The sequence below is a fragment of the Echiichthys vipera genome (genome assembly GCF_963691815.1).
Source record: "Echiichthys vipera genome assembly, chromosome: 21".
Lineage (NCBI taxonomy): Eukaryota > Metazoa > Chordata > Actinopteri > Perciformes > Trachinidae > Echiichthys > Echiichthys vipera.
Window position 1 is genome coordinate 18,506,045 of NC_139846.1, and position 25,161 is coordinate 18,531,205.

Below are 25,161 nucleotides of genomic sequence, written 5' to 3' on the forward strand. Positions count from 1 at the left end.
CCGTGACGTTATGGAACTGCAGTTTTTGCAAAAATGGGTGAGCGTTGCATTCAGAGGGATCTTATAAATCAACCAACATGCAAATGGTATAAACTGACGCGTCTGCGATTCCAGATTTTAAAATGATGTGTGAAATAAAAAACACTGATTTTGGCTCCATCATTTGGGAGGCTTTGATGAATGTTTCTCTCTTTTGGCCTTTTAGAAATACTACCAGCTCACATTTTTCCAAAGGTGGAGAGTGGAGGGGAACGACTGGCAGAGAGGGATGATTTGTTGTAGAACACATGTAAGCACAGTTGTAAATCCACTCACATCATTAGGACCACCAGTAACATTATGACTCCTAAATGATTTGCTCGCCTTTTAGCATAATCCACGTCACAGCCAGTGAATCAAATGTGTTTAGTAAAGTGAAATCAATAAGACATCACACACTTGGATCCGCTCTGTAAGAGTGTTTCACATGGGGAGCAGGTGGTCCTAATATTTCTTGAGTTTCTCAGTGAGTATTTTGCCAATTTTCTAGGTATCATGTTAATGCCTTCTTTCCTCCGGGTAGAGGAAGCTGCCCAACTGTAAAACAGTTGATCTGGAATACTAATTGGAGATGTATGTGTTACTCCAGGGCTTATAAAAATCCCCTTAGAGAATGCCAAGGTCTACATATGAGACTAAAGAATAGTTAAAATGGTGGCTCACAGAATAGGAATGATTTACATCTTTTACTTGGTTTTTATTTGAATTCACGTCTCTTGTTACGGCCGTTTACAGGGATGGTTTCTTCTTCCTTTTTTCCGATTATACGATTGATTGTCCGCTTAGTTACTTCATGCTGTAGGTCCATTTGGCCTGAACAGCTTGGTTATACTCACCATCCCCACTTGATTGTTTTGGAAGAGCGGAGTCAAGTCGATGCCAAGTCATTATAACAGAGATCTCTGCAGTCTCACAGCCCCTGAAGTCCACAGGTGGTCCAGCGATGTAAAGTAGGCGGCTTTAGAGAGAAGACTTAACGAGAGTTTATCTCGTGAATATACTGAGAGCACTGTGGTTTCTCTCACTCTTTGACAGGAGAGTGAGTTATCATGTGCTTTTGTTTACTCTGGTTTTCAAACTTTAGACCCGCACTGTCAACATTTTAGCGTTGTTCTCCAAAAGGTCACGATCAGCTGGATGTTTACAGAGGAACACCTCATTCATGCCACATCTCTGAAAACTGTGTGTGATTATTCCTGCTTGCTTGTTTTCTGCCTTTGAAAGTATATTGAAGTCCACAGATCTGAAGATTGCCTCCACACATTTCCATGGAAATAGAACATTTTTTTTCCAATCTTCTTTCACCATATATAGGATGCCAGGAAGCTTTTAACAAAAGTTTTCTGTGCTAGACTTTCAGAGTCTTTTTTACTTAATAGAGTAGTCACATTAATAATGTGCACTAGTACAGGTACCTGCATCCAGAGGCCTGTAAAAAGAAATTGACAGCCCAAAATAGTAAAACCAGGTGTCCCACTTTGCCCTACAGAGACGGAGGTTATTGTTTTAGAAAATATTTCAGAATCAGAAAGTGGTGCAGCAAGAAAGAGATTTATAAATTATAAAAAAGAAGAAGAAACATGTGCAGCAGAGACAAGAGATATCCTGACTTTTGGTCCTTAGTATGAGTTAAGCTTTGAACATGTGGGATCCTCAACTTCCCTTAATGCAACCCAATAGAATCTTTAATTAGACCTCCCTTCCTCTGAAAGATAGAGAGTGAATTGACTTTGTTTCCAAGATCGCAGCCAGATATAATAAAATACAAACACGACTCAAATATGAGTTAAATCTGTCAGTATGAGCAATATTACAGTGTGCTTTTCCAAATTATTCAAGTGTTCTGATATGTTCTAGATGAGCAAAGTTATAAAGTCTGATAGCACCAGCCAGGAATGATCTCCTGCATCGCTCCTTTGCACAGCAGGGCTGAATAAGTCGGTTGCTAAAGGTGCTCCTTATCTTGGCTGTCCTGTTGCGTAGGGCGTGGGAGGCGTTGTCCTTGATCGCCAGCAGTTTTGCCAGCATTGTGTCCTCTTCCACCTCCTCCAGTGTGACCAGCTCAGATGCAAAGGCATATCCAGCATTCTTTTATGAATTTATTCTGTCCGTTAGCATCCTTTGCCTTGATGCCCTGAGGCCAGCACACCACAGCTAAGACGATGGCGCCCGATACAACACAGCATTAAAACACGTAGAGCATCCTGGTGAAGACATTGAAGGGCCTGAGCTTCTAAGAAAGTAAAGGCCTTTCTTGATAGATGTCCATCCATTACTGTTTGTTTTCCAGTTGGATGCCCAGGTATTTGTTGGACGAAACAATCCCAAGGTCACTTCTGGAAATCCACCACAATCTTCTTTGGTCTTGACCATGTTCAGCTGCAAGTGGTTTTCCCCACATGAGGGGGGTCCACCAAGCCCCTGTATTCCTCCTCCTGGCCTATGGCCCACTTCTTTTTAACTCCGCACTTCCAATGTCTAAAGCATGCTTTCTGTTAAAAAAATATTATGTTTGAATCACAAGCCGATGTGACCCTGATGACATCATCAGGGTTATTATTTCAGACTTGGGAGAGCTGCTTTAAGAGCCACAGAAGACATTATACAACTGTTTCTTTTAATAATCCTTGAGACATGTAAACTGAACTTGTGTGAAATTGATTTAGTGTCCCTTACACTTCCGTGATAATGCTGCAGTTAGGAGGTAAAAGGCTAATTACTTTTATTAAAAACCTTGTAAGTTCTGGATTGAAATTGAATGAGCAAGACTGAAAAAATGGTAATACTCTTCTGGAGTACTTTGATTATATCAAGAAAAAGAATGACAAGATAATCACAGCTGAAGGATCTACGTTTCTTGAACAGAACTACTGCAGATGAGGTGCCTGATTTATTCGAGGCACGTTAATCTACAAAGGCAGGTTAGGAGTCACGCTTGTTAAGGTTGGAGTTTTACAGTCGATCATTTTTCTCTCCAGTGGGGTGACAGAGGGTCGTTTAAGGTTCACACAGTCATCTGTGTAGATCAAGTGTCGCCAATAAATGCCTCAGTGAAATTACACAGCTACCACTTTTATGACTGCCAGCAGGTTTAACTTTCTGTGAACTGTTACACCGTACGCTATCCCATTGGAGACAGAATCACTCATTCATGTATATTCATGTGTACATGGAAGGTGCTTTTCTGAGGCATTTTATTGCGGCTGTACTAAAACTGTACAAGACTATGACTGCATCACATATACTGTCAGACAGCAAGCTCGGACTGTAGTAAAGAATGGACATACACACTCACCGGCCACTTTATTATGCATACCTGGTGCTTAAGAAAGTGTCAGTGTGGACTTCTGCTGCACAGTCGCAGGGACTGTGGCTCAGTGATAGAGTGGGTCGTACTCCATTCGAGAGATCAAAGAGATCACTAGGAGTTCGATCCCCAGCTCCCCGGGTCTGCATGTCGAAGTGTCCTTGGGCAAGGCACTGAACCCCGTGCGCATGGGTGTGTAAATGTGGTGTGAATGATTAGATGGTATGTAGATGTCCACTGCCATCAGTGTGAATGGGTGAATGTGACAAACAATGTGAAAGTGCCTTGAGTAGTCAGAAGACTAAAAAGTCCATTTACCATGTTCCCTATCTGCTAGAAAGTAGGTGGTGTTGCATTCCGCTGTTGTAACCAGTGGATATCCTGTTGCCTTTCTATCAACTCCAGTGTGTCCATTCTCCTCTGACCTCTGGCATCAACAAGACATTTGCGCCCACAGAACTGCCGCTCACTGGATCTTTATCACTTTTTTGGACGATTCTCTGTAAACCCCAGAGATGGTTGTGCGTGAAAATCCCAGTAGATCAGCAGTTTCTGAAATACTCAGACCAGTTGCTGCCATGTGATTGGCTGATTAGAAATTTGCGTTAACGAGCAGTTGGTGCACCTAATAAAGTGGCCGGTGAGTGTAGTCTCAGACATCATCCAGCAGCCGTTTAGTACTGGGTTTGAGTTTATGGCTCTATGCCATCTTGTCGGTTTGTAGTGGTAAAAAAAATCCAAACCAGGTTTTTGGTTTTAAGCCAGACATGCCCTCGAACATGATTTTCTTAATGTCATGTCGATCATTTTGACAATCAACACAAGGCCTCACATTACAAGATACAAGAAAGGAGAAAGAGGTTGTTGTTTTTTTTCCATTGACTTCCATATACTTTGCAGATATTTAAAGCCACTTAAAGGCATTTAAAGGCCCACAGGTGACTACAACCTTTATGTGAGAGCTTCAAAGAATGCCTATTTAGGAATGGTTGTAAAGGCATTTCATTGAGTATACCTCTGCTATCATTTAACAGTGCCTAATTATGATGCATTTGCCTGCTCTAACGTTTAGCTGCAGACCCTTGCATAGACGCAATCAGAACTTCTTGTGCTGCCTCCAGTCAGGTATAATAGCGGGAAAAAAACACCCAGTTTTCATCCTGAGACAGTCTATAATAAGGGAAACTAGCACCCTCTACCACCTCCTCTTTCCTAGTCCTCTATTCAATCACAAGGTTCTTGCCAGTCACGGAGAGACCTTCCTTCCTTGATGTGGACACATTTAGAACAGGGGATTCTGGGACGCCAGAGGGGGCCTTGTGGTTCGGGATTGGCTACTTGGCCGCTGATATTGGAGAGAAGCTTTGTTTCCGACATCCATTAATGAGAACACAGTGGCCAAGTGGGCAGAGAGCTGTCTACTCTTCTCAGTATCTGAGAGGGAGGGGATGGAGCGTCCTACACCAGCAGGGTGTCTGGGTGATCTCAGAAGATGTGAAGGACTTTCATGAAACCAATTAGATTTCTTTTGACTGTTTATTACTTGTTGAAAAAGTCAAATATAGATAATTACAGTTTCAAGTTAAACAAAGTAGATATTGAGTCTTTTTCAGATGTTATAAGGTATAAGGCGGATTTCCTATATAGAAAGTTCAAATCCCAGTATGACTGGTGCGACTCACGGAGCCCCGTGAGTGGATGGACGGACACGGAGCCAGCCCCGCCCACTGTTGAGCTAATGTTAGAGATCTGCAACTAAGTTATAGTTTCGGCGTATTGAGCCCGGCATTAATCACACCCAGACTCAGATGAGGAATCTGTTTTTAAAACGTTGACTAGCAGACCAATCAGGATGATACGTGTAGTTAGCATATGTTGTTTGTTAGCTGGTTAGTGTGGAACTGTCAGTGGCACACAGCTACTGTAGGATGACAGTTTGTTTTCTCTTTGTACTGACAGTCCGTTCTGCGCGGGAGATTTCAGGTTTCTTTGCTGGTGATGCGTCAAAGTCGTTCCCTTGTTGTGTTTCACATATTAGACAGCAATTGATATCGGGAATTTCAGAATTCAAAGAAGTGCACAGACATCTCCTCCTTCAGGGGAGGAATGTGAAAACCCCTCTCTAGGGAAAACTTGACTCAGATTCAAGTCAGTATAGTCATTGTCAGACATAAACTTTAGAAAAACATATTTTTGAGTGGAGCAGGACTTTAATCAACCCAATACCTCATACGCTATATATAAAGGACAAGGAGACAGTTAGCCTAGCATTAAAATTCGACTGCCTGCATATTTCCATCTGCTCTGTTGGCATTTATTTGATTAGTACATTTTTCCACATGTATAAACTGTAAAGCTGTCATAAAAGAATGTAATGTAAATAAACAGCTGCAGGTCGAAAAGATGAACCAGTGCTTCGACCGTTTGACTGCTTTACGAGGTCACAATTCATTATTTACAACAGTTGCAGTTTTGTCAATGCCGTTTGGAGAATTTTACTTCCAGTCTGTGCAGTAGCTTTTAAATGAGAAAAAAACATCACATGCGCAACAATTCTTTTTCTGCGTGATTTTCTTCATAAAAGGAGCGATTTTGATAGATATTGTGTTCTCAGACTTCAACCCTAATCCTCAACCGCCCTGAATTATTTACACCTGCATTCTGTTCTCTGTCGAGCGAGTGTGTCACATTAATCGAGGTCACTAACATCCAGTGACATCCCTACACCACAGCCTGTCATATTCTCACCTCTTCACTCACACAAACACACACATGGCAGCAGCAGATGCTCACCAGGCGTTGACCTGGATGTCGACTATGACGAGGTTTTAGGTTAAACCTCATTGTTTGTTTGTTTTTTTTATTTATCAAGGACAAGTATCGCAACACTAGCCACATTCAGCCACTGCATCATCCCCGGCGCTCCTGTGTACCTGCTGCTGGAGCATAACAACGCACAGAGCCAGGATTGACAGGTCATTCTATACGATTAAAAAGTGCCATCAAATTTCTATCGCTAATAGCTTTATCATGACAATGAACTTCACAGACATGTAAAAGGCCCCCATCCCCTCCATAGTTGCAAGACACAAAGACTTGTCTTACTTTGTTGTTGGCTGGCAGTTCTTGTGGTCGTTTGTCATTTTGAAGTAATTTTGAGTCTCCTTTCAGCGATTTGATTCACTTTCCAGCAATAAATATCAATAGTCAAATATAAGCTCTAACACAGTGTTCCTGTATAAATTAAGGGGCAAAGCAGTTACCGCTATGTATCTGTTCTGGAGCTAAAAGTCACTTCAGCAGGCCACAAACTTCAAAGTGATGTGTTGTACAATATTAACTGAGTTCACAGAACTCCCAGGGCTATTTCTCCAGTTTGCGTTCCGCTTTGTGAACTTTCCTCGCCACTGACAAAACCTCATCGTGAGGTAGTTTGTGAATGCTGTGGAGCAGTCCAGAATTTATATTCCTATAGAGAGTGTATAGTAATTCAACCTGATTGCTCTGCACACATTATCATGGGAAGGTATGCATGACAAACTCTCTCTCTCTCTCAAAGCAGAGAACATGAACAATTTGAGATATAACATTTCTGCTAAGACTGAACTTGCTGATTCGAGACATTCCTGCACTTGCAAAGTGCTGGCTGAAATGTTCTACATGTGAAGTCTGCTCGCCTGAGCTTTATTTTCAGAGTAGGAGTGGGACGGCAGGGTGGGAGAAAGAACATTTTCTCTTTTATAAAGTCAAAAGGATTCAAATGGGTCGGATTTCACGGTTTGATCTGTTTTCAATTACTGGGCCGGGCAGTGTACAGAAGAAAATGAACAATTGAAATCTATGGGGGGCAGTAGGTAAAGAGCAAGAAAGGGAAAGGTAGAGAGGGGAAATCAGGATGAGAGACTATAGGGAAATGAAAAGAAAGAGGAGGAAGAGTCCAGGGAGAGAGAAGAGTCCCCGAGAAACAATTGGATTAGACAGAGAGAGAGAAATAGAGCAGCGGAGAGAGAGTGTTTGATAAATGGCCTGTTTATTTAGCTTTCACTGTGAATGAGTCAGGGTGTGATGATGTGTTGTCTCTCTGTCTCTGCGTCCCTCTATGCCTATGAGGTCAGGCTTTGTGGCCCGAGCGCTCAGCCCGTTCGGGAGACGCAGTTGGCCGTTTATCGCCAAAGGGTGTGACATCTCGCTGTGTCCTAATGGCTTTCACAGCTGGGTCTTCCCCCCAGCTCCCTCTGTCATCAAGTTTCATCCCACATCAAAAAAGACACACCTTCCACTTGGTCGCGCTCACGTCCCCCCCACCCCACCCCGAAGGAAATCAGAGACTCTTGGCTTCTCGTAAAGCTCCTGGCTGTCACTCTGCCCCCGTTACTTGATGGTTTTCCCACTATGTTCTTCAAGTGCTGCGTGCGTAGCGACGGTCTCATGGGCTTCCCAGGCAACCTGAGAAAGTATATGTGTATCCTAAAGCCATCAGGGCTATCACAGCAGCAGCTTGAGTTGATCATCGCCGGCAGGCTTTGTTGAGGAGCTGGCCTCAGTTCACCGCTATCAGATGTTCTAATTTACCGCAGACTGTGATCTAATATGTAACATTCATTATATTTCTTTTCCTGGGCATTTATGGGGCTGTTTGTTTGGTGTCCATCAACTTTTAAGCAACCTTGACCATGCTTCTGTCAGTTTCCTAACCGTGTCCATTGTTCTCTTTCAGGACCACTGGTTTTGGCGGGTGAGAGATAACTCGGTAATGCCAGGATACCCCATGCTCATAAGTGTTTTCTGGAGGGGCCTGCCACCCAAGATCGATGCCGTCTATGAGAACAGCGAGGGCAAGTTTGTCTTCTTCAAAGGTAAGCGTTTCACCCCCATCATCACTGTTGTCACTGTCACTGCTGTGTGAAGCGCTTTTCCATTAGAGGAAACATCGGAACGCTTTGATTCATCTTCATCCAGCAGTTTTGAAGCCCCGTCCAAATATTATGTCTGTATTATCCTTCCACTGGAATTCCTTATATATGTTCTATATACAGTACATGGCCGTTTTGTATAAACTCTATGCACATGTCTTTTTAAGTATTCAGCATGTGTTTTCTAGGTGTCCGTATTTAGAAACAGAGGTTTTTTATCTTTAATAACTGCTGTATATTATCGTGCTGAATCAAAGAACTGCCTTGATCGTAGATGTGTGTGTGATCCGTGGAAGATTAAAGCGATGTTTTGCTCACTTGGTTGGAAAATGCGCCCTTAATCCACCAGTTTTGACTTTAAATAAGAGAGAGAGAGATAAAACATAAAATAAAAAATACAACTCCACTCCAACCTGTTTTCTATTTTCAACCCCAAACAATTCCTGGAAATGCAGACTGCTGTTCCCACGTGCGCCACAAGCTCTGAAAGTTTGATTTTGGGGCTTTATCCTCCACGCTGCTCTCTTCCCGGGCAACAGGATTGCACACAGATTCAGACATTTTATACTAACAGAACACTATTTTTCATTTGTACACGCACAGCTGATTTCCCAGAAGGCCTCATTCTGTCTGTCCCCATTTAGAATAAAACATTAGGGAGAAAGTCGGTCAGAAAACAAAATGCAGCAATCTAGGTCCTCGTCTAACCAGCCGTTCTGAATATCCTCCAACATATCCCTATCCTGTCTGATGAATTCTAAAATAAATGCACAGATGGAGGCTTTAGTTTGCACTGAATTCATGGCTGGGACGCTGATTGGCTGAGTGCTTTAAAGGCATCACAGAGCAGGTCAGTAAGCAGACACCACTGGCATACATTAGAAATAGATTCAGCATGTGTTCTTTATTCCTACAGTGCAGCTTCGTGCTAGTTTTGATTCTTTGTTTGTCTGTTTCCATTCTGCTGTGACACTGAATCTGCACGTCGAGAATGTGTAGTGTGCTCATCGTGTGAAAACGTTAGAATTGAGCCTATTGTCAGCTTTACTAATCAGACTGAATGTGTTGATGTTGATGACAGCTGCATATGTAAATATATCACTATTTAATTAGCTTAAATCACAAAGTAAGAGGTTGCATTATGAATTAAAATGAATCAACCGTTCTTTCAGTCGATTGGTTACACAAATGCACCCTACACATGCGGCAAGATCTAGATGTCAATGTGTGTGTTTTCCTCCCGGGAGGCAGGATCCAATCAGAGCTTGATTGGTGCTTTTTGTGTCAGATGAAAGGCGGAGCTGCCGGCTTCATTTACCTCATGCAGGCATGTCTGAGAGTGTGTTATTTTAGATTAAAGCTAGACAATAAATCGTCCGTGCCAAAATGTCCGCCGATATCAGTGAACTGCACATATTTCAGTATTGGCATGTACATTCTGAGATAGAAAAAGAACTTGCAGAAATGCCAAATATACGTCTGAGACAAGTTTGGAAAAGTTACAAAAAGGCGAGCAATTTTCCTCTGGGTCACATTGGGAATTCTGGTGTGTGTGTGTGTGTGTGTGTGTGTGTGTGTGTATGTGTGTGTGTGTACGATGTGCGTAACAATTTCAGTACACACATGCACATGTGTGATTCATTTAGCTGTACAGCATGTGTTTGTGTGGGCTCTGTAAGGAGGAGGGGTGTCTTTTTGGAACAAATTTTCATCCTATATAACTCTCTTCGTACAGTGTCGAGGGCAAGCAGGGGATTAGTCGTTCCACTGAAGCAGATGCTTGAGACGCTGCTACATCAAAGCGGCCCTCACAGCCCTTAAGATAAAGTCAGACTTTTATGTGAAGGGCTATGCAAGTCGTCTTTTAATTAAAAATAAATACATAAATAAAGGGGAATTCCATTAAATGTCGGATAGGCAGAGAAGGGATAGGCTTTTTTGTGAATCAAGTTGATCCTTTTTGGAGATGGGAGATTTCAGGGTGTGGTGGGTTCGTTTGTGTGTGTGTGTGTGTGCGTGTATGTGTGTGTGTCAGGGCCAGAGGAAGTGTGACCCAGAATGAGTGGAGCACTGTAAGAGAAGGAACTGAAATGACAGGAATTTCCTTTCCAAAATGAGGCCACTACAGGTCTCTCCTTCCCACTTACATTCAGCCAACACTCTGTCCCACTGTTCCTCCTTTCCATCTATAAATCTCCCCTCTTCACCCCAGCCATATGTTAACACTTCTTGAAGGCTAAATGTCAGATATGTAGCAAGAGAATCACTTCTGATAATGTGTGCCTTATTTCACACCCATTTCCTGTATTTGTTAAAGAAAATGGCAGGTCATCTTAGAGCTGACCTTGCAAAAGTCCCCGTCAGGTTGAGAAAAATGTGATATTACACCTGATTCATTGAAGTCAAGTCATTGAATGTTGATAGCCCCAGGCCTCACTCCAATGATGAATCTAATGAATTTGTCTGAAAGAAATATGATAAGATTAAAAAAAATACTTTGACATGATTTGGGAAAGAATGTTAGGACAAAAATATTTGATATTTTTAGTTTTTCCCTCTCTCCCTACACCATCACGCTTCTTTCTTCTCTCTCTCTCTCTCTCGTTCTCGCTCTAACAACACACTACTCTTCCACTCACCCCCCTACCCACTCCTCCTGGTACACCCTGCACCTCCACCAGTGACGAAGAAAAGCACTTCCTGGGGTCACATGGTGTCAAAAACCTGCTGTTTAACGATTTACTCCACAGAAGACAAAGGAGAAGAGGAAAACAATCATGAAATGTAATTTGATCATTTGATAATAATCCCAGGGGGAAATTGTTTAACAATAAAACGCATTACATGTTTTGTTTTTGTTTTGTTTTTTGTTTTTCAACAACATCATTAAAGTCCTCCCATGAATATCTTATAGTTCGGGTATTTGTTGGCCCCTTGGGGCTCGGAAACTTGTTTTAACGGGACTCTTTAGTCGCCAATTTTCCTACAAGGGTCGTCGCTGTTTCTTTTTATCTCAGCCGAGCAGTTACCGGTTCAGTTTGGCAGCGCTGAAAAGTTCCCAGAGTACCTCTGAGCAAGGGCGAGGAGAACTTGTCATCGTGTCTGTGTCCTATTTCAAATTAGGGACACATCAACATCAAATAAAGCAATACAAGGCAACAGGTTATTGCTTGCTATTTGTTACAAGGCTTGTATCTGTCCTTGTAAATCTGCCCTTGTCTTGCGCTGCTCCTGGAGGCTAATCCCAGCTGTTCCTTGTCCTTCTAATTTATTTTTCCCTTCTTTTTCTTGATGTGCAGGGAAGCAGTTCTGGGTGTTTAAGGACACGGTGTTGCAGTCCGGATATCCCAAGGACATCAGCCAGTTCGGCCACGGCATGCCGGCCCAGAGCATTGAGACCGCTGTGTGGTGGGAGGATGTGGCCAAGACCTACTTCTTTAAAGGGGACAGGTGGGTGCAAGTGGAGGAAGAAGACTGTTTTCACTCACGATAAGGAACCTTCAAGAATTCAGAAATTTAGCTGCAAGTCCCGTGAAACTGTAACTCCAGTGGAGGGAAGAGAATGGTCTTTACACGTGGAATTATGATACAAGATATGAGATCAAATACCATCTGTTGTCAATTCAACCTATTAATTCCTGCATTCCTGGACGTACAGTACTGCTTTGCTTTCCTGCGGCTCATCATTTGTTCCTGTTTAGGTACTGGCGATACAATGAGGAAATGAGAACCATGGACCCCGGCTATCCCAAGCCCGTCACAGTGTGGAGAGGTGTGCCTGATTCGCCACAGGGGGCCTTCGTCGACAAAGCCAATGGTACAAGTTGTCCTGCCCGATACTCTGATTTGGCAATAGCAGCACGCCACGTGTGCCTGCCAGCATTGATTTGAGCTGGTCACTGGCACGCGCCGTGCGGGACGTAAACCAGGGTAGCATTGATTGAAATTTGCCCTAGTTATTATACTGTGTTTTAGTGGGTGGCACGCTTCCATATGTGTAATGTCAGGGGAAACAGACGGATAAAGAGTGTTTGTGTATAGCAAATGAGAGATGAAAAGAGGTCAGTTTTGAATTGTTTCACCAGCAGAATGTTCCATTATCATTGCATCCTGCTCAGTGTGCCATAAGACCCAGTTGGAGCAGGATTGTAGAAAGCAAAAAGGACAAGACCACCGCTGGGCGCTCATTCCGGTTAAAGCCAGTTGGCCCTCGCCATGGTTGGGAGGCAGGATTTCTAACCCTCAAAGAGCTCTCTCATAGGCTAGTCAGATAGTGTGAGGCAGAAACAAGCTTTTCCCATTGGATGTATTATTCCAGGTGGGTTCAGGCTTGGTCTTGGCAGCTCCTGGGTTGGAAAAAGCAGGGCAGGTGGTGCTGAACGCTCAGGCCATCTGTTCCATGGAACTATTGCCAGATCTGTAGCCGGGTGTGTCTTCTGGTGGGGCCAGGTGGAGGGGGCATCAATCAGAGCATGAAGGGTGAAATGACATCCAAGGGGATGACGGGTGTTTGATCGCATCACATGTATTTCTGCTGGTATATGTGTCAGCCTCCAATTTTTGGCGGGCTAGCTGTTTGCAGACATTGTGTCAAGTAGCACGCTCTTAACACTGACCCAGATAACCAGGCATAATTGAGTCTGCTGCTTCTGCCGACGATAGTGCGTGTGAGGCAACACGTTTCAGAGCAGGGACCCGAGGGCAATGTTGACCTCCCTTCCCTCTCTCTCCCTCTCTTAAAATTCATGCTCACAGTACTGTGTTTGTGCGCCGAAACCCATTTATCTGTTGCCTTATCGCGATCTCTATGTCTCTTAATAACTTCTTTTTCACCTAATTTGCGCTTAATGTAGAAGAAAAGTGTGGCAGAAGCTGCTGCCAGATTGGAAAGGAAAAGAATCCAGTGAGCGGTTACATTTCTTTGGCTAGTCACAATGCTTGGCTGAACTCTAAATGAGAGTTTGAAGGGTGTGGTGTGTAGGTTGGCTTATGTTTCATTGCATACACCACCACAAGTTGCTCAGACTGTAACTGCGCTGGTTTTGAGGATCAAGCCGTGACGCTGTTTCCTTAAAAGGAATTGATTTAAAATGAAAGGAATTATTTGACATTTTGTGAATATGCGCTTATTGGCTTTGTTGTCAAGAGTAAGATGACAAGACTGATACCACTTGGCTGGGAGGTAATTAGCTTAGCTTAGCATAAAGGGAGCCGTGAAAAACAGCTAGGCTCTATGTCTGTTCCCCAGATCAATATATTTTAAATATTACACATTAAGAAGACCTTTCACATGGTTTTATGTTCTCTGCAATGTTTTCTTTAGGTCAAATGCTCAAAGTACAATCAACCTGAAATGTTTCTTGACTTTAGGCATTTATACCTCCACAGTGGCTGAACACATTTTACTATTCAAACGGCATTTGATATTTTTGATAATGTGAAATGAGAAGATAGCCATTTTCAGTCCCTCACCATGATAGTTTATACCAAGAACATAGGACCCATGTTAATTTGTCAGCTTTTTATGGCTTCCAGCCTTTATTAACCTTTCTTAGCTAATTATTTTTGTGAAGCTAATTATTTAGCAAAGCTAATCGCTTCCTGGCTAAGAAGCTGGTTTTCCCAAAAGGAGCCCTTTGATTTCCTACTGCTGGTGAATTAGTTGTAAGATGTCAGTTGTATTGCCATTTCACAGCCTACTGGGCATTAAAACACCAGTAAACACCAAAAATAAATATGTATTACAGGGTGAGTGATTTTAAATGGGTCTGCTGCTATCAGATGACCTTGAACTTGAATGTTTGTTTATTTGTTTGTTTGTTTGTTTGTTCTTACATAAATAGAAACATATTGGATAAAAATGAAATCCTTTATAAACACTCAGAAATCAGTTTATTCTCACAAACTCATTAGAGGACAGAAAGACTACACAGATTGAACTAGTTCTGAGCTCTCTCTTTCAAAGATGAATCTTTTTACAGCTCCGTCCTGCACTCCTTCACTTCCTCACCTAACAAGTGATTTAAGAAGCCCTGACATTTACAATAGCTTATTGGCCATCTGACTGGACATTTGGAACATGTCCTCCCCTATTTTCCCAGAGAAGAATGTGCATGAATATTATGCCGCAAGAAACAAAGTGTTAAGGGGGTCGGCGAGGGAGAGGAGAGCTGTCATGCTCAGTTTTAAGCAGCAGTTTTATTTTCCGAGAAAAGCGTTTTAAGTTGCTCTGACGTGCAGGTCAACTCACATAAACACATTTTCAAACAGAACATTCACAATAAGGCACAGGAAAAGTTGTCATATTATCACATTTATAACTTTTCATATGTTTGTGCTTCTGTCCCCATTTTCATTGCTCTCCCATTGCGGAGGGAAGAGGGATAGGCTTGGGCAGTATCTATTTTTTCATACTGTCCTGACATTCACCGGGGTATACAGTATAAGATGGCATTTGTGTAAAAAAAAAAATATATATATATAAAAGCTGAGCCGCTGGTAAGACAGGAAATTAGCCTACTTAGACAAGTCTTTCTGGGTTTTGATACTTATGACCCATAGAACATTGAAAGAATAAGAACATAAGCTCCCTTCTTCCATTCATTCTTGCTGGGTGTGTGTGCTGTGCCACTTTTTCGTCTTTTCTAAGTCAGTCAGGTTTTTTTAGGGCACTTCCACTAGTAGAGGGTGAGATTGATTTCTGGTGGCGCGCACTGTGCACTGCAACAGGCAACATCCCCTTAATACAGCAACTCTGTATAAGTTAAAAAGCAAGAGGAGCGTCTGTATTTTTGACAGTATTGAAAGGGCTCATCTGCATTTCTAAATATCCTGGTATAATGTAATAAACTTGATATCACCCAAGCATAAAGTAGTGTTTTTGCCCTTAGGGGAGGGCATCAAAAAATGAGCACTGACTCACTGTGTTAGTAGACTTATAAATATGTGTCACATCGGGACAACTGCCCCCACATCCCCTGTTAAAACTGCCCCTCTGTTGATTAGAAAAGCACCACAGCAGTTTGGCTGTTGATGACATTTGTTGTGCTGTTGTGTGATATTAGCTGTGGGGTTTGGTTCCTGGTTAGATGTGTTTCCTTTTTTTTTATCACCAGATATAATTAGTCCACAGGGACAGTCAGAGACATCTCAGCTGAACAACAGAGCTGAAACGAAAACAATACTGTAAGTCAACAACAGAGCAGCAGACACAATTGTTTGACGTGCACCTGTTCTACAACACTGGCAGGTTATCACTTTGTCGTCAGTTTAATCAGTTTCAGTTTTTGGTTTTATGATGATTAGAGACGCAGGTTATCACTTTGTCGTCAGTTTTAATCAGTTTCAGTTTAGAGTAGAGACTGAAAGTGATAGAGAGAGAGTGATTAGAGAGGCAACGTACTTGGAAAGAGAATTCTCTCCCTGAACTGAAAGTGAGCTGAACTCTGCCCTGCATGACAGACATACTGTAGGAAGAACGTTAAAAGTCCCATATTGTAAAAAGTGAGATTTTTATCTATTGTTATTATCATAAAGCAGTTGGAGGTGCTATAAAAAAATACTGTGAAAGTATCAAAGCGCTCAATCGACAGAGCCTGTATCCAGAAACTGTGCCTTTAAACGAGCTGTCGTGACTTTTGTACGGTTGTGATGTCATAACTATAGTATACAGAGGTAGAAAGGGCCACTGCAGTGTCGTTACAGTCATTCTACTGCTGCAATGATGTGGAAACGCTTACTACTCAGAGCAGACTCGGCTGTTTCAAGTGGGGGGGCTAATGAGATAGGTGCTAAAACAGAGCGTTTCAGACAGAGGGTGAATCCAGGTATATTCAAACAGACAGTATGAGAAAAATGTGTTTGCAAAGAAAGATAACATGTTCTAGTAGAAACCCAAAATACAAGTCTGAACCTGAAAATAAGCATAATATGGGACCTTAAACTCAGACCATCTGCTTCCCAGTATCAGTGATATCATTTGTGTAAAGGTGTTCATCAGAGATAATTGAATTGTGTCTAGGCAACCAAACGAAGCAAAAAGGCTCCAACACTTAGATCAGTGGTGGAATATTAGGTATAAGCTAAACTAACTTCAGAAAACAATGTACTCACGTGTTTCTGTTTCCTCCCCTCAGGTTATACCTACTTCTACAAGGGTAAGGAGTACTGGAAGTTCAACAACCAGTTCCTTCGAGTGGAGCCGGGCTACCCGCGTTCTATCCTCAAGGACTTCATGGGATGCGATCTGACCCCCGTCGACCCCGCCCGGCCGCCTGCCGACGACGGCAACACCGACGTGGTGATCGAACTGGACAACGAGGCGAACACGGTGAAGGCCATCGCCATCGTCATCCCCTGCGTGCTCGCGCTGTGCCTGCTGGTGCTGGTCTACACCGTGGTGCAGTTCAAGAGGAAGGGTACGCCACGCCACATACTGTACTGCAAACGCTCTATGCAGGAATGGGTGTGAAACATCGGGAAGAGATGAGAAGGCAGCAGGAGAGACAGGGGAAAACAGGAGGAGGACAGCGGGGCTTTGGACATCTTTAGTGAAAACGCACAGCCACGTCTCCTCCTTTTGGGATCTGATACCCTTGTTCAGACCCGCAGAACCAACCTCCAGGACTTAACGTTGACCCCGCCAACCCTCAGCCTTTATAACAAACAGGGGAGCTGAGCGACGGTTCGAGGGAGAGCTTCAGTCCCAAAAAAAAAACAAGGAGGGTCGACATCACTTTGTATCGCAGAAACTTGACTTCCTGTCCCATTCCTCTTTTGTTTCTTTGCCCGACTGCTCTTAATCAGAAGGAGGACTTTCAGGGGGACACGCACTCTTACCACAGGGCACCGCTTTGTCATCTTTGTCATATCAGGTTGTTGATGAAACAACAGTTTTATATTTTCTGATCTTGGTGCCCCCCTCACCCCGCCGCCCCTTCATACTCCGCTCAAAAGAAAAACACGACTTAATCACATTACCAATCTTCAATTCCTTTTGGGTGTTTGTTTTCCCCTTTTTTTAATTTGAATTCTTTTGAGAAAGGAGGTCCTCACTGTTCCCTTTAACACGCTCCTGAGGAATAGACCCAACGAAACCAAATAAAAATCAATTTCTCTCCAAAGAGGATCACTTTTTTTCTTCTTTCCTCATTTCAGTTCATCCCTCCTTCCCTTCTCTGGATCCTTGCCGCGATTAGGAGTCGGGGAGCTCTGACTGTTGTGGCAGTCTGTTTGAGACACAGGGGCCAAATTATTCTGCAATATTTTAACTCGCCTTAATTATAGATCATACTACTTGTGCTTGGTTTTTGCTGTTCTTGGAAATGTTGTTTTCTTTTCTTTTTTTTTTAATTTGTATACCGCTTTTGTTTTTGTTTGTAAAAGAAGCTAATGGAGAGCTTCTTGTGATTGGTATTTTATGGTTTTTATTACATTACCCAGAATTCTCAGCACTGGCTTGCTGAGCCGTTCTGGACAGAATATACAGTAGGGTCAGCCTGTATTGAGAGTAATGTATTGTGTCGTAAAAAGTTGTCGGAAGGTTCTGGAGTAAAGCCACTATTTTTGTGTAAGATATTTGTTACTGTTACTTTTATCATTGCCATACAACAGAAATCAGGCGAATTATGAGCTTGAGAGCTTAATATTGGATTTGCTGATGTTATTTTTTGTCCTTGGCCCATATCCCCGTCAGTTTAAAGAGGCGAGCATCCAAAATGGTCATTCTGTATGATTATTTGTGAATGGACAGACCCTTTTTTAAAAAAAGAATCCTGTTGACTGCCTTGTTTGAGAGAGCTCACAGTTCCCAGAATTCTCTTGTCTCCTGACTGAGGACCCACAAAGTGAGACACCAAGTCAAGATCAGTGCCTGTGTCAACGTGCATGCAAGAATTTACTGTACATCCAACCGGTTTTGCTCAATGTGGCTTTGGAAACCCCTCAAAAGCTGAGGAGGAATTTTCTCTTGAAAATACTGTTTGCATTTATTTTTATACATTTTAAGAGTACCCCTTACCTCCAGGTACAATTAAGTCTAAGAAAAACCTTTAAACTATTCAAGTGGTACATTTGGGAAATGTTTGGGAGATCTGGTAATTGGCAAATCAAATTGGCCTAAACTTACAAACCAACTGTTGGCAAACATGTAGTGTCCTCGCCGTCACGGTGAGCAGTCTTTGAATGTGTGTCTGTTTTCATGATCACATACTGGTTTTTCTTTCTTTACTGTTTTCTGGTCAAAACTAATTGGACATCTCACAATGACTTCTTTGTGTAAGACTTTGGGACAATGGGGAAACGTGTCCTGACAGAATGAATAAATTGATCAATATATGATTAAGAGCTGCCTTCGAACTCTCTGACCATCTTTTAACATGTATGTAGAGTGTGTGTGTGTGTGTGTGTGTGTGTGTGTGTTCAGTGTGGTCTGTTTATGTGTATATGCGCACATCTTGGCTGAGTGTTTGCCTCTTGCTAGAGCAATGGACTAAGATACAGTAGCAACATCAGCATGCTAACATGCTCACAATGACAATGCTGACGTACTGATGTTAGGTAGGTTCACCATGTTAGTTTAGCATGTTGGTTAGCCCAAATTACAGCTACTCCCGCCGCTAGAGGTAAAGTCAGGTGATCTCCAAAGGATATAAGGATAAATCATCTGGGAACCATGGATAGCTATACAATATTTCATGGCAATCCACCCAATAGTTGTTGGGAAAGTGATGGACCACACTTACAACACTAGGACTGACTACAGCAGCTTCACGCTACAAGTACAATGATGCTTCTTTAACAACCACAACATTAGCGTGCCTGCTATAGCCTCCTTATCTGATTTACAAAAAATAAACATACTTGTCCTGCACCTAATCTTGTTGATGAGCCACCAAATTAAAAATCACCAGGGGAACAATGCATTGCTAATGTCCGTTTGCAGGCTACATAGCTAATAAGCGTCTCAGCTGCAGCACATGGACAAGCATGTTAACGTTCTTGCAAATGTCACTCGGGTCTGTTTAGATGCATGTGTGGCCCTCTCTCTTCTATGCCGCTAACGAGCTACAGCTTGTTTACGTCGTGTCTTGTCCACCTGCCGGCGTGACAAAATGTGATTTTAGTCGACTTTGAATCTTGGCAGGATCGGGTGTAGAGCAAACACTGAGGACGGAGGGCCGGCCTACAGTGCAGACAGATATGGGCTCAAACTACGATGAACTCCAGAGATAAACTTAGCCAGCTGATGGAAAGAAAAATTCAAAAGTACATTCTGGAAAATTGTTGATCTGGGCATGAGAGCTCAGCAGTCTTATTGCGTGCTGCTGTATTTTTGGGTGGCGTGATAAAAATCAGTGCTTTAGATGTACGATCCCAGCAGTGCAGCGTTGGCATTTATTGCGGATTGAATGTGAAACGGGAGCCGTCTACAGTCCGCTAGTGTTTATTCTAGCTTTTGTGGGACACATCTGACATACAGTACAACAAAGAAGCTGAGGTCAAGCCAGTATACTAACCGTGGTCATTGTGTGTGTGTGTGTGTGTGTGTGTGTGTGTGTGTGTGTGTGTGTGTGTGTGTGTGTGTGTGTGTGTGTGTGTGTGTGTGTGTGTGTGTGTGTGTGTGTGTGTGTGTGTGTGTGTGTGTGTGTGTGTGTGTGTGTGTGTGTGTGTGTGTGTGTGTGTGTGTGTGTGTGTACATGTGTGTTTGTGTGATGAAATTACACTCTTAGGGATAACACTTCATCGGTTCTCATCACAGGACTGTTCAGTGGTGAAATTGCCTCTCTACTTTTGGACAAAGGCATTATACGCTCAGCTATGTTTAGATCGGGGCTTTTTCCTGAGGCTCTTACTTATTGTCTATTCTCTTGCCATCCCTGTAAATACAGACTGAGTGTGTCTCCATGTGCCTATTTGTGTTCTCCCTTATGTACCCGTCCCGTAGCAGTAATACAAGCAGTTCAGCGTTAAAAAGTCAGTCAGCACTCTTTCTTTTACTTGCATTTGTGTGTCTGTGTGTACAGAGTGCAGTGTGGGTGTTAAAGAAGTAATGAGTTCGTCCACAAACCCCATGGTGCTTTGCCATCCTATGTATCTGTGTCTCTGACTGGCTTAGAATACTGCATCTTGGTCCGTTGTGTGCTTACTGGACTATTGGTGCGTGTGTGAGTGTGTGTGTGTGTGCGTGTGCATGTGTGTGTGTTTTCTAGCATGTCAACCTCACAACTGGAGCCTGGACAAACCCTGTGGGCCCAGCAGCCTCTTTTATGACTGCCAGGCTAAAATATTGGTGCTTAACTGACCTACACTGGCCCGGGCTGTTTTTCTACGGTGCTATTTTTGTCAGCCCTCCTCCTCCTGCTGTCATGGCCTCAAAACTTGAGTGATTACAACGCCAACCGAAGTAATACATTTTCATTTAACCCAGGTCTTTACAGTGCACTGCTTAATGGCTCCTCTTGGGTTCAGTCTGGTCTAGTTGTTTAGTGCTGGTTATTACAGTGCACAGTGAAGCAGCTGAAGGGCTTGGGTGGAGTTCAGCAAGGGGTCAAGCTGTTGCATTGGCCCAGATGAAAAAGGTTAAAACATATAAAGAGACCCTAAAAAAGATGAATGGCTGTTTACTTGTACTGTATTTTGCAGCAGGGAAGCCAGTGGGTGATCAATATTCAGATATAACATTGTTTGTATCTCCTCTTGCCACTTTCTGTTGTATTTGTTTGATCATTATGTTAATTTCATGGCATTTCTGTGTGTATTGTATGTGTGTGACATCTCAGCACCTCCTTTTTACTCAATCATTGTCATAATTGACTGTTGGTTAAATCCTTCCAATCTGAACTGTAACCAGGCACAGCAGGTGTGTTTTGGCCTTTCCAAAACCAAAATCACAAGTGTAAAAGTGTAATGCATGGAATAAGTAGTGTTTGTCTGCTCTAGCGTAAGCTAGGCCTACTGTACGATCGTTAGCATGTCCGGCTTACGTCCTACAGTAGTAATTGAGCATTACAAGTATCATTCATTAACAAGGTTACATTCGTTTTTTTGGTTTACAGGTTACTATAGTTAAAACATGTCCTGTCCTACTCTGCCTCCGATTGGATTACGCAGATATTGTCCTAACCTTAAAGGGGAATTGCAGCATTTTTCTATTTCGCTATAAGTGACTGATGGGAAAAACTATTTTTGAAATTTGTCCAGTATTGAATGAGAGCACTGAATGATGATCAATGTACTCCCGCTAAAAGTGTCCTTAACCTGCCAATGAAGGCAAGTATAAGCCAGTAAGAGGCAGACAAAGGCGGGACATCCCTTCGCCATAGTTGAATTTGTATTTAGCGTCCTGGATGCAAAGTTTAGGATAACATGGGGAGTTTAAGCAACCCCTGGCAAGCTTGTTCTCCAAAATAGCATTATGTTCACCAAACAAAAATCAGTCTGCATCCTTAAAGCATCTTGTAACGTTAACCGTGAAAATATGAACAATAAAGCATAGATCTAACCTGTCTTGTCCAAGTATGTTAGCTATGCAGCTAACCAGCTAAACAAGGTTGGGTTAGAATGAAAAAACAGTCTGATGTTACATTATTCCTTATAATTATTCTTTATTTCTGTGTCTTCTTCATGAATCATCAACTGGTTTTATAACACCATTTCAAGGAGCTTACGTGAGCTTAATGAGCTAGCTAGGATAGTGGCCAGACAGAAAACCCGCTTTTGTTTTCTTCTGTCTTAAATGAAGAGCTTATTGTTAAAAGAATTACTCAGAATTTAGAATGGAAAATCTGTTGTGTTATCTGTGAATGTCCTGGGCAAGAACAGTCTATGGGGAATGGGCTTAGCGAACGGTCAATTGACCTGTCCACTCATGCCATCATGCTTGGCGCACTCTGAAATCACCCATTTAAAACAAATGTCAAAACTTTGTATATCCTTTTATCCACTGAATGTCTCTCTGCATCATCCTTCTGTTATAGTCTGTCTTTGGAAGCTCCGCACTGTCAATCAATAAATACATTTGAAAAGATGTCGCCATGCATCCTTGTCAAACTCATGTTCATGCATTCATGACCCGCAAACCATTTCCAGCAGGGATACAGCCGAGCTCACTACTCCTACGTACTCGACGGTTTGTAAACTTAAAGATGATCAAGAAACTTATCTCATCTATTTTTTTATATTCATAGCTTGATCATATGTCAGCCTCTAATGTCCTCCCACATCCATTCAGATATTCTCTATCATTCCTTCAAAGAGGTGCATGGAGCCGTATCTTGATTTTTTTTTCTTTCTTTTATTTGTAAAATAGCTACTGCCGCTATGCGGAGTGGAACAGATGAAAGCCATCTTCCAATCTCCCCCAGGTCCATTCAGATGCAGAGAGCCTTTTTGGCCCTTCCACAGAATAAACCATTTTCATATTACCGCGGCAATAAACCATCTCTGTAAGGACGGGAGATTTCAGATGAAGGATGAAACACTAAAGTTTCTAACACAGCACCACGTAGAATGATATTGAAAGTACAATTCAATGGCAACTCTCCGCTGCAACACGCCGGCCTCTGCGTCTACAACGAAATACCCATTTCTGTGTCTGCTGGCTTTAAACAAGCTGTTTCCAATTTCTATCATTCCCATCGTTGGTTCCAAATGGTTTTTCGGCCGTGCACCTTCTCCCTGAAATCGGCTTGGAATAACACCTACACGCATATGAAAACATACCCGGGGTATATTGTACATTCCAGACACTCAAATGAGACACATTATGCTTTTGTTGAAAGTATTTCTGCACTGTCGAAACAGTATTAGATTATTTTTTTCTCCTTCTAATTGCTGACATTTTGTTTGGATTTCCCACCGTGTTTTGACTGAGGTTCTTTCTGGTTTCTGATTCTCCAGCTGTCTCCGGCACTGCTGTGTGTGTGTGTGTGTGTGTGTGTGTGATGTGTGTTCACATCATTAACTTCAGTGGTCTGGGGCTGCTGGATTGAGACACAAAGGGAAAATGTTTAATAAAGAACAGACCTAGATTTAAGAAGAAGAAGTACTTTTTTTCTCTACTTTCACTTGCTCCCTGTAGCGTCCATTTGCCATCCCTATAAGCATTTGGTTTATTAGTACAGAGTACTATTGGCACAACCTACAATCAGGCTGATAAGCTTGGAGCTGCAGGCATTATCTTACTGTATATAGATTAAGGTAATATAGATTATTCAGATTACATGCTGAACTGATTTCATTTAGAGAAGCTCCACCTAAGCCGCAGGAATGAATGCTAAAACCCACAAATGAGTTAGCATTTTTGCACTTTCAGTTCCCTCAATCTCAACGCCAATTTTTTTTTTTTGAATGCCTGAAATAAGGTCTGTTACAGTATAAAATATGTCTGTATTTTGAAGCTTGTATGTGTTTTAAAAGAGGCGGTTGCTAAGTGGTTAAATGTAAACTTCCGAAATCAATTAGAAGCTAGTGGTGCTGACGGAGCCATGTGACCATGGTGTAGTTTGTTTTTAGCCTAACGTGAACTTTTTATGCCTCTGCACCAGTGATAGCTTTGGCCGGAGGCATTATGTCCGTCAGTCCGTCCGTCCGTCCGTCCGTCCGTTTGTCGTCCATCCCATTCTCGTGAACATGATATCCCAGGGAATGCCTTGAAGGATTTTCTGCAAGTGCGGCACAAATGTCCACTTGGACTCAAGGATGATATGATTCGATTTTGGAGGTCGATTGTCACTGTGACCTCATGTCTCTTCCATTCTTGTGAACGCAACTTCATGCTTAAAAAAATCCTAAAGTTGTGTTCATTTGGGAAAGAATTCCTCGCTGAACAAAACGTGTAAGTATCATGAACTGTTTTTAAACTCTTCCGCAGAAGTTATTTTCCAGGTTGGCCTATATTACGCCATCCCTGCAACACATTATTACGGTACCCAAAACCTCTGCAAGCTTTTGCTTAATACCAACACCGCTGCAATTAATAATAAAGATAACAATAACGATACATTTCAGTTAAGGAGGATGAAATGCTCACTTTTTTAGTCTGCCAAGTATATTTTATGAGATAATGTATTTTCTAAAATGCACTTGCCATTTCAAATCAACTTGAATTTTCCAAAATCCAAATTTTCAGCGTGCCTAACAGAGATGTTCTTGATGTTCTTCATTGATGTGGTTGCTCAAATATAAGAGATGGCCACCTCACATCATGGTATTACTAAAGATTATGTTTCTTTAGGTGAATTAACCCTTTAAAAAAAGGGAAAATAAGGAATAAAGAAAATAAATATTACTATATTCATCATGAAGGGTCACAATCAGGAGCTAATGGAGTCACAGAGCTCAGCTGATTCATGTTGTCAGCCTAGCACATCTAGTCTACAAGCCCCTCTGGGCCTATTTTTTCTCTCTTCTCCTGCACGGGTCACAAGTTCACATTTTGTCATCCTGAGAAAACCAGCCCCAGGAGGCTCCTTATTTTCAGTTGTATTTCACACAAGGGTCTCAGGTGGCCCTTGCAGCCACGCAACCTAAATTCAGAGAGAAGGGCGTAACACATGCGACCCTGAAACTGAGCTCAAGGTTTAAGGTCAATAAGATGCCTTACTTATTGTGACTGTTGGATGAAAAGTCTAAAATGTCAACTTTGCACGGGCTCAGAAAAAAAAACGCCTGCAGCATGTTAACCATATCTTAACCACAATGCATTTGAGTTTTGAAAATATATGTAAAAACAATAGATTTAAAAAAGACCAACAACTGTCAAGGTTGTTTTTTCATGAACCGATCATTAAACAGCTGTTGTCCAATGATAGCATAGCAAGCCTGTCAGGTTCAAGAGTTGTGCTCCGTATATAAAGACTATAGAGGACTTCTTTTTTTTTGCCCTCCCATAACCAAATATAC

At 42.3% G+C, this 25,161-nt stretch overlaps 1 protein-coding gene across 1 annotated transcript in view; it reads left to right on the forward strand.

Annotated features, from left to right (window-relative positions):
* mmp16a (matrix metallopeptidase 16a (membrane-inserted)) overlaps nucleotides 1-19,816 on the forward strand; it is a 74,800-nt gene extending 54,984 nt beyond the window's left edge. Inside the window, exons 7-10 of the mRNA XM_083935687.1 lie at nucleotides 8,064-8,202; nucleotides 11,559-11,709; nucleotides 11,961-12,076; nucleotides 16,395-19,816. Of these exons, the coding sequence (XP_083791813.1) occupies nucleotides 8,064-8,202; nucleotides 11,559-11,709; nucleotides 11,961-12,076; nucleotides 16,395-16,729 (741 nt within the window). The 3' untranslated portion in view covers nucleotides 16,730-19,816. The remainder of the gene's footprint in view (nucleotides 1-8,063; nucleotides 8,203-11,558; nucleotides 11,710-11,960; nucleotides 12,077-16,394) is intronic.
* The last annotated feature ends 5,345 nt before the right edge of the window (nucleotides 19,817-25,161 follow it).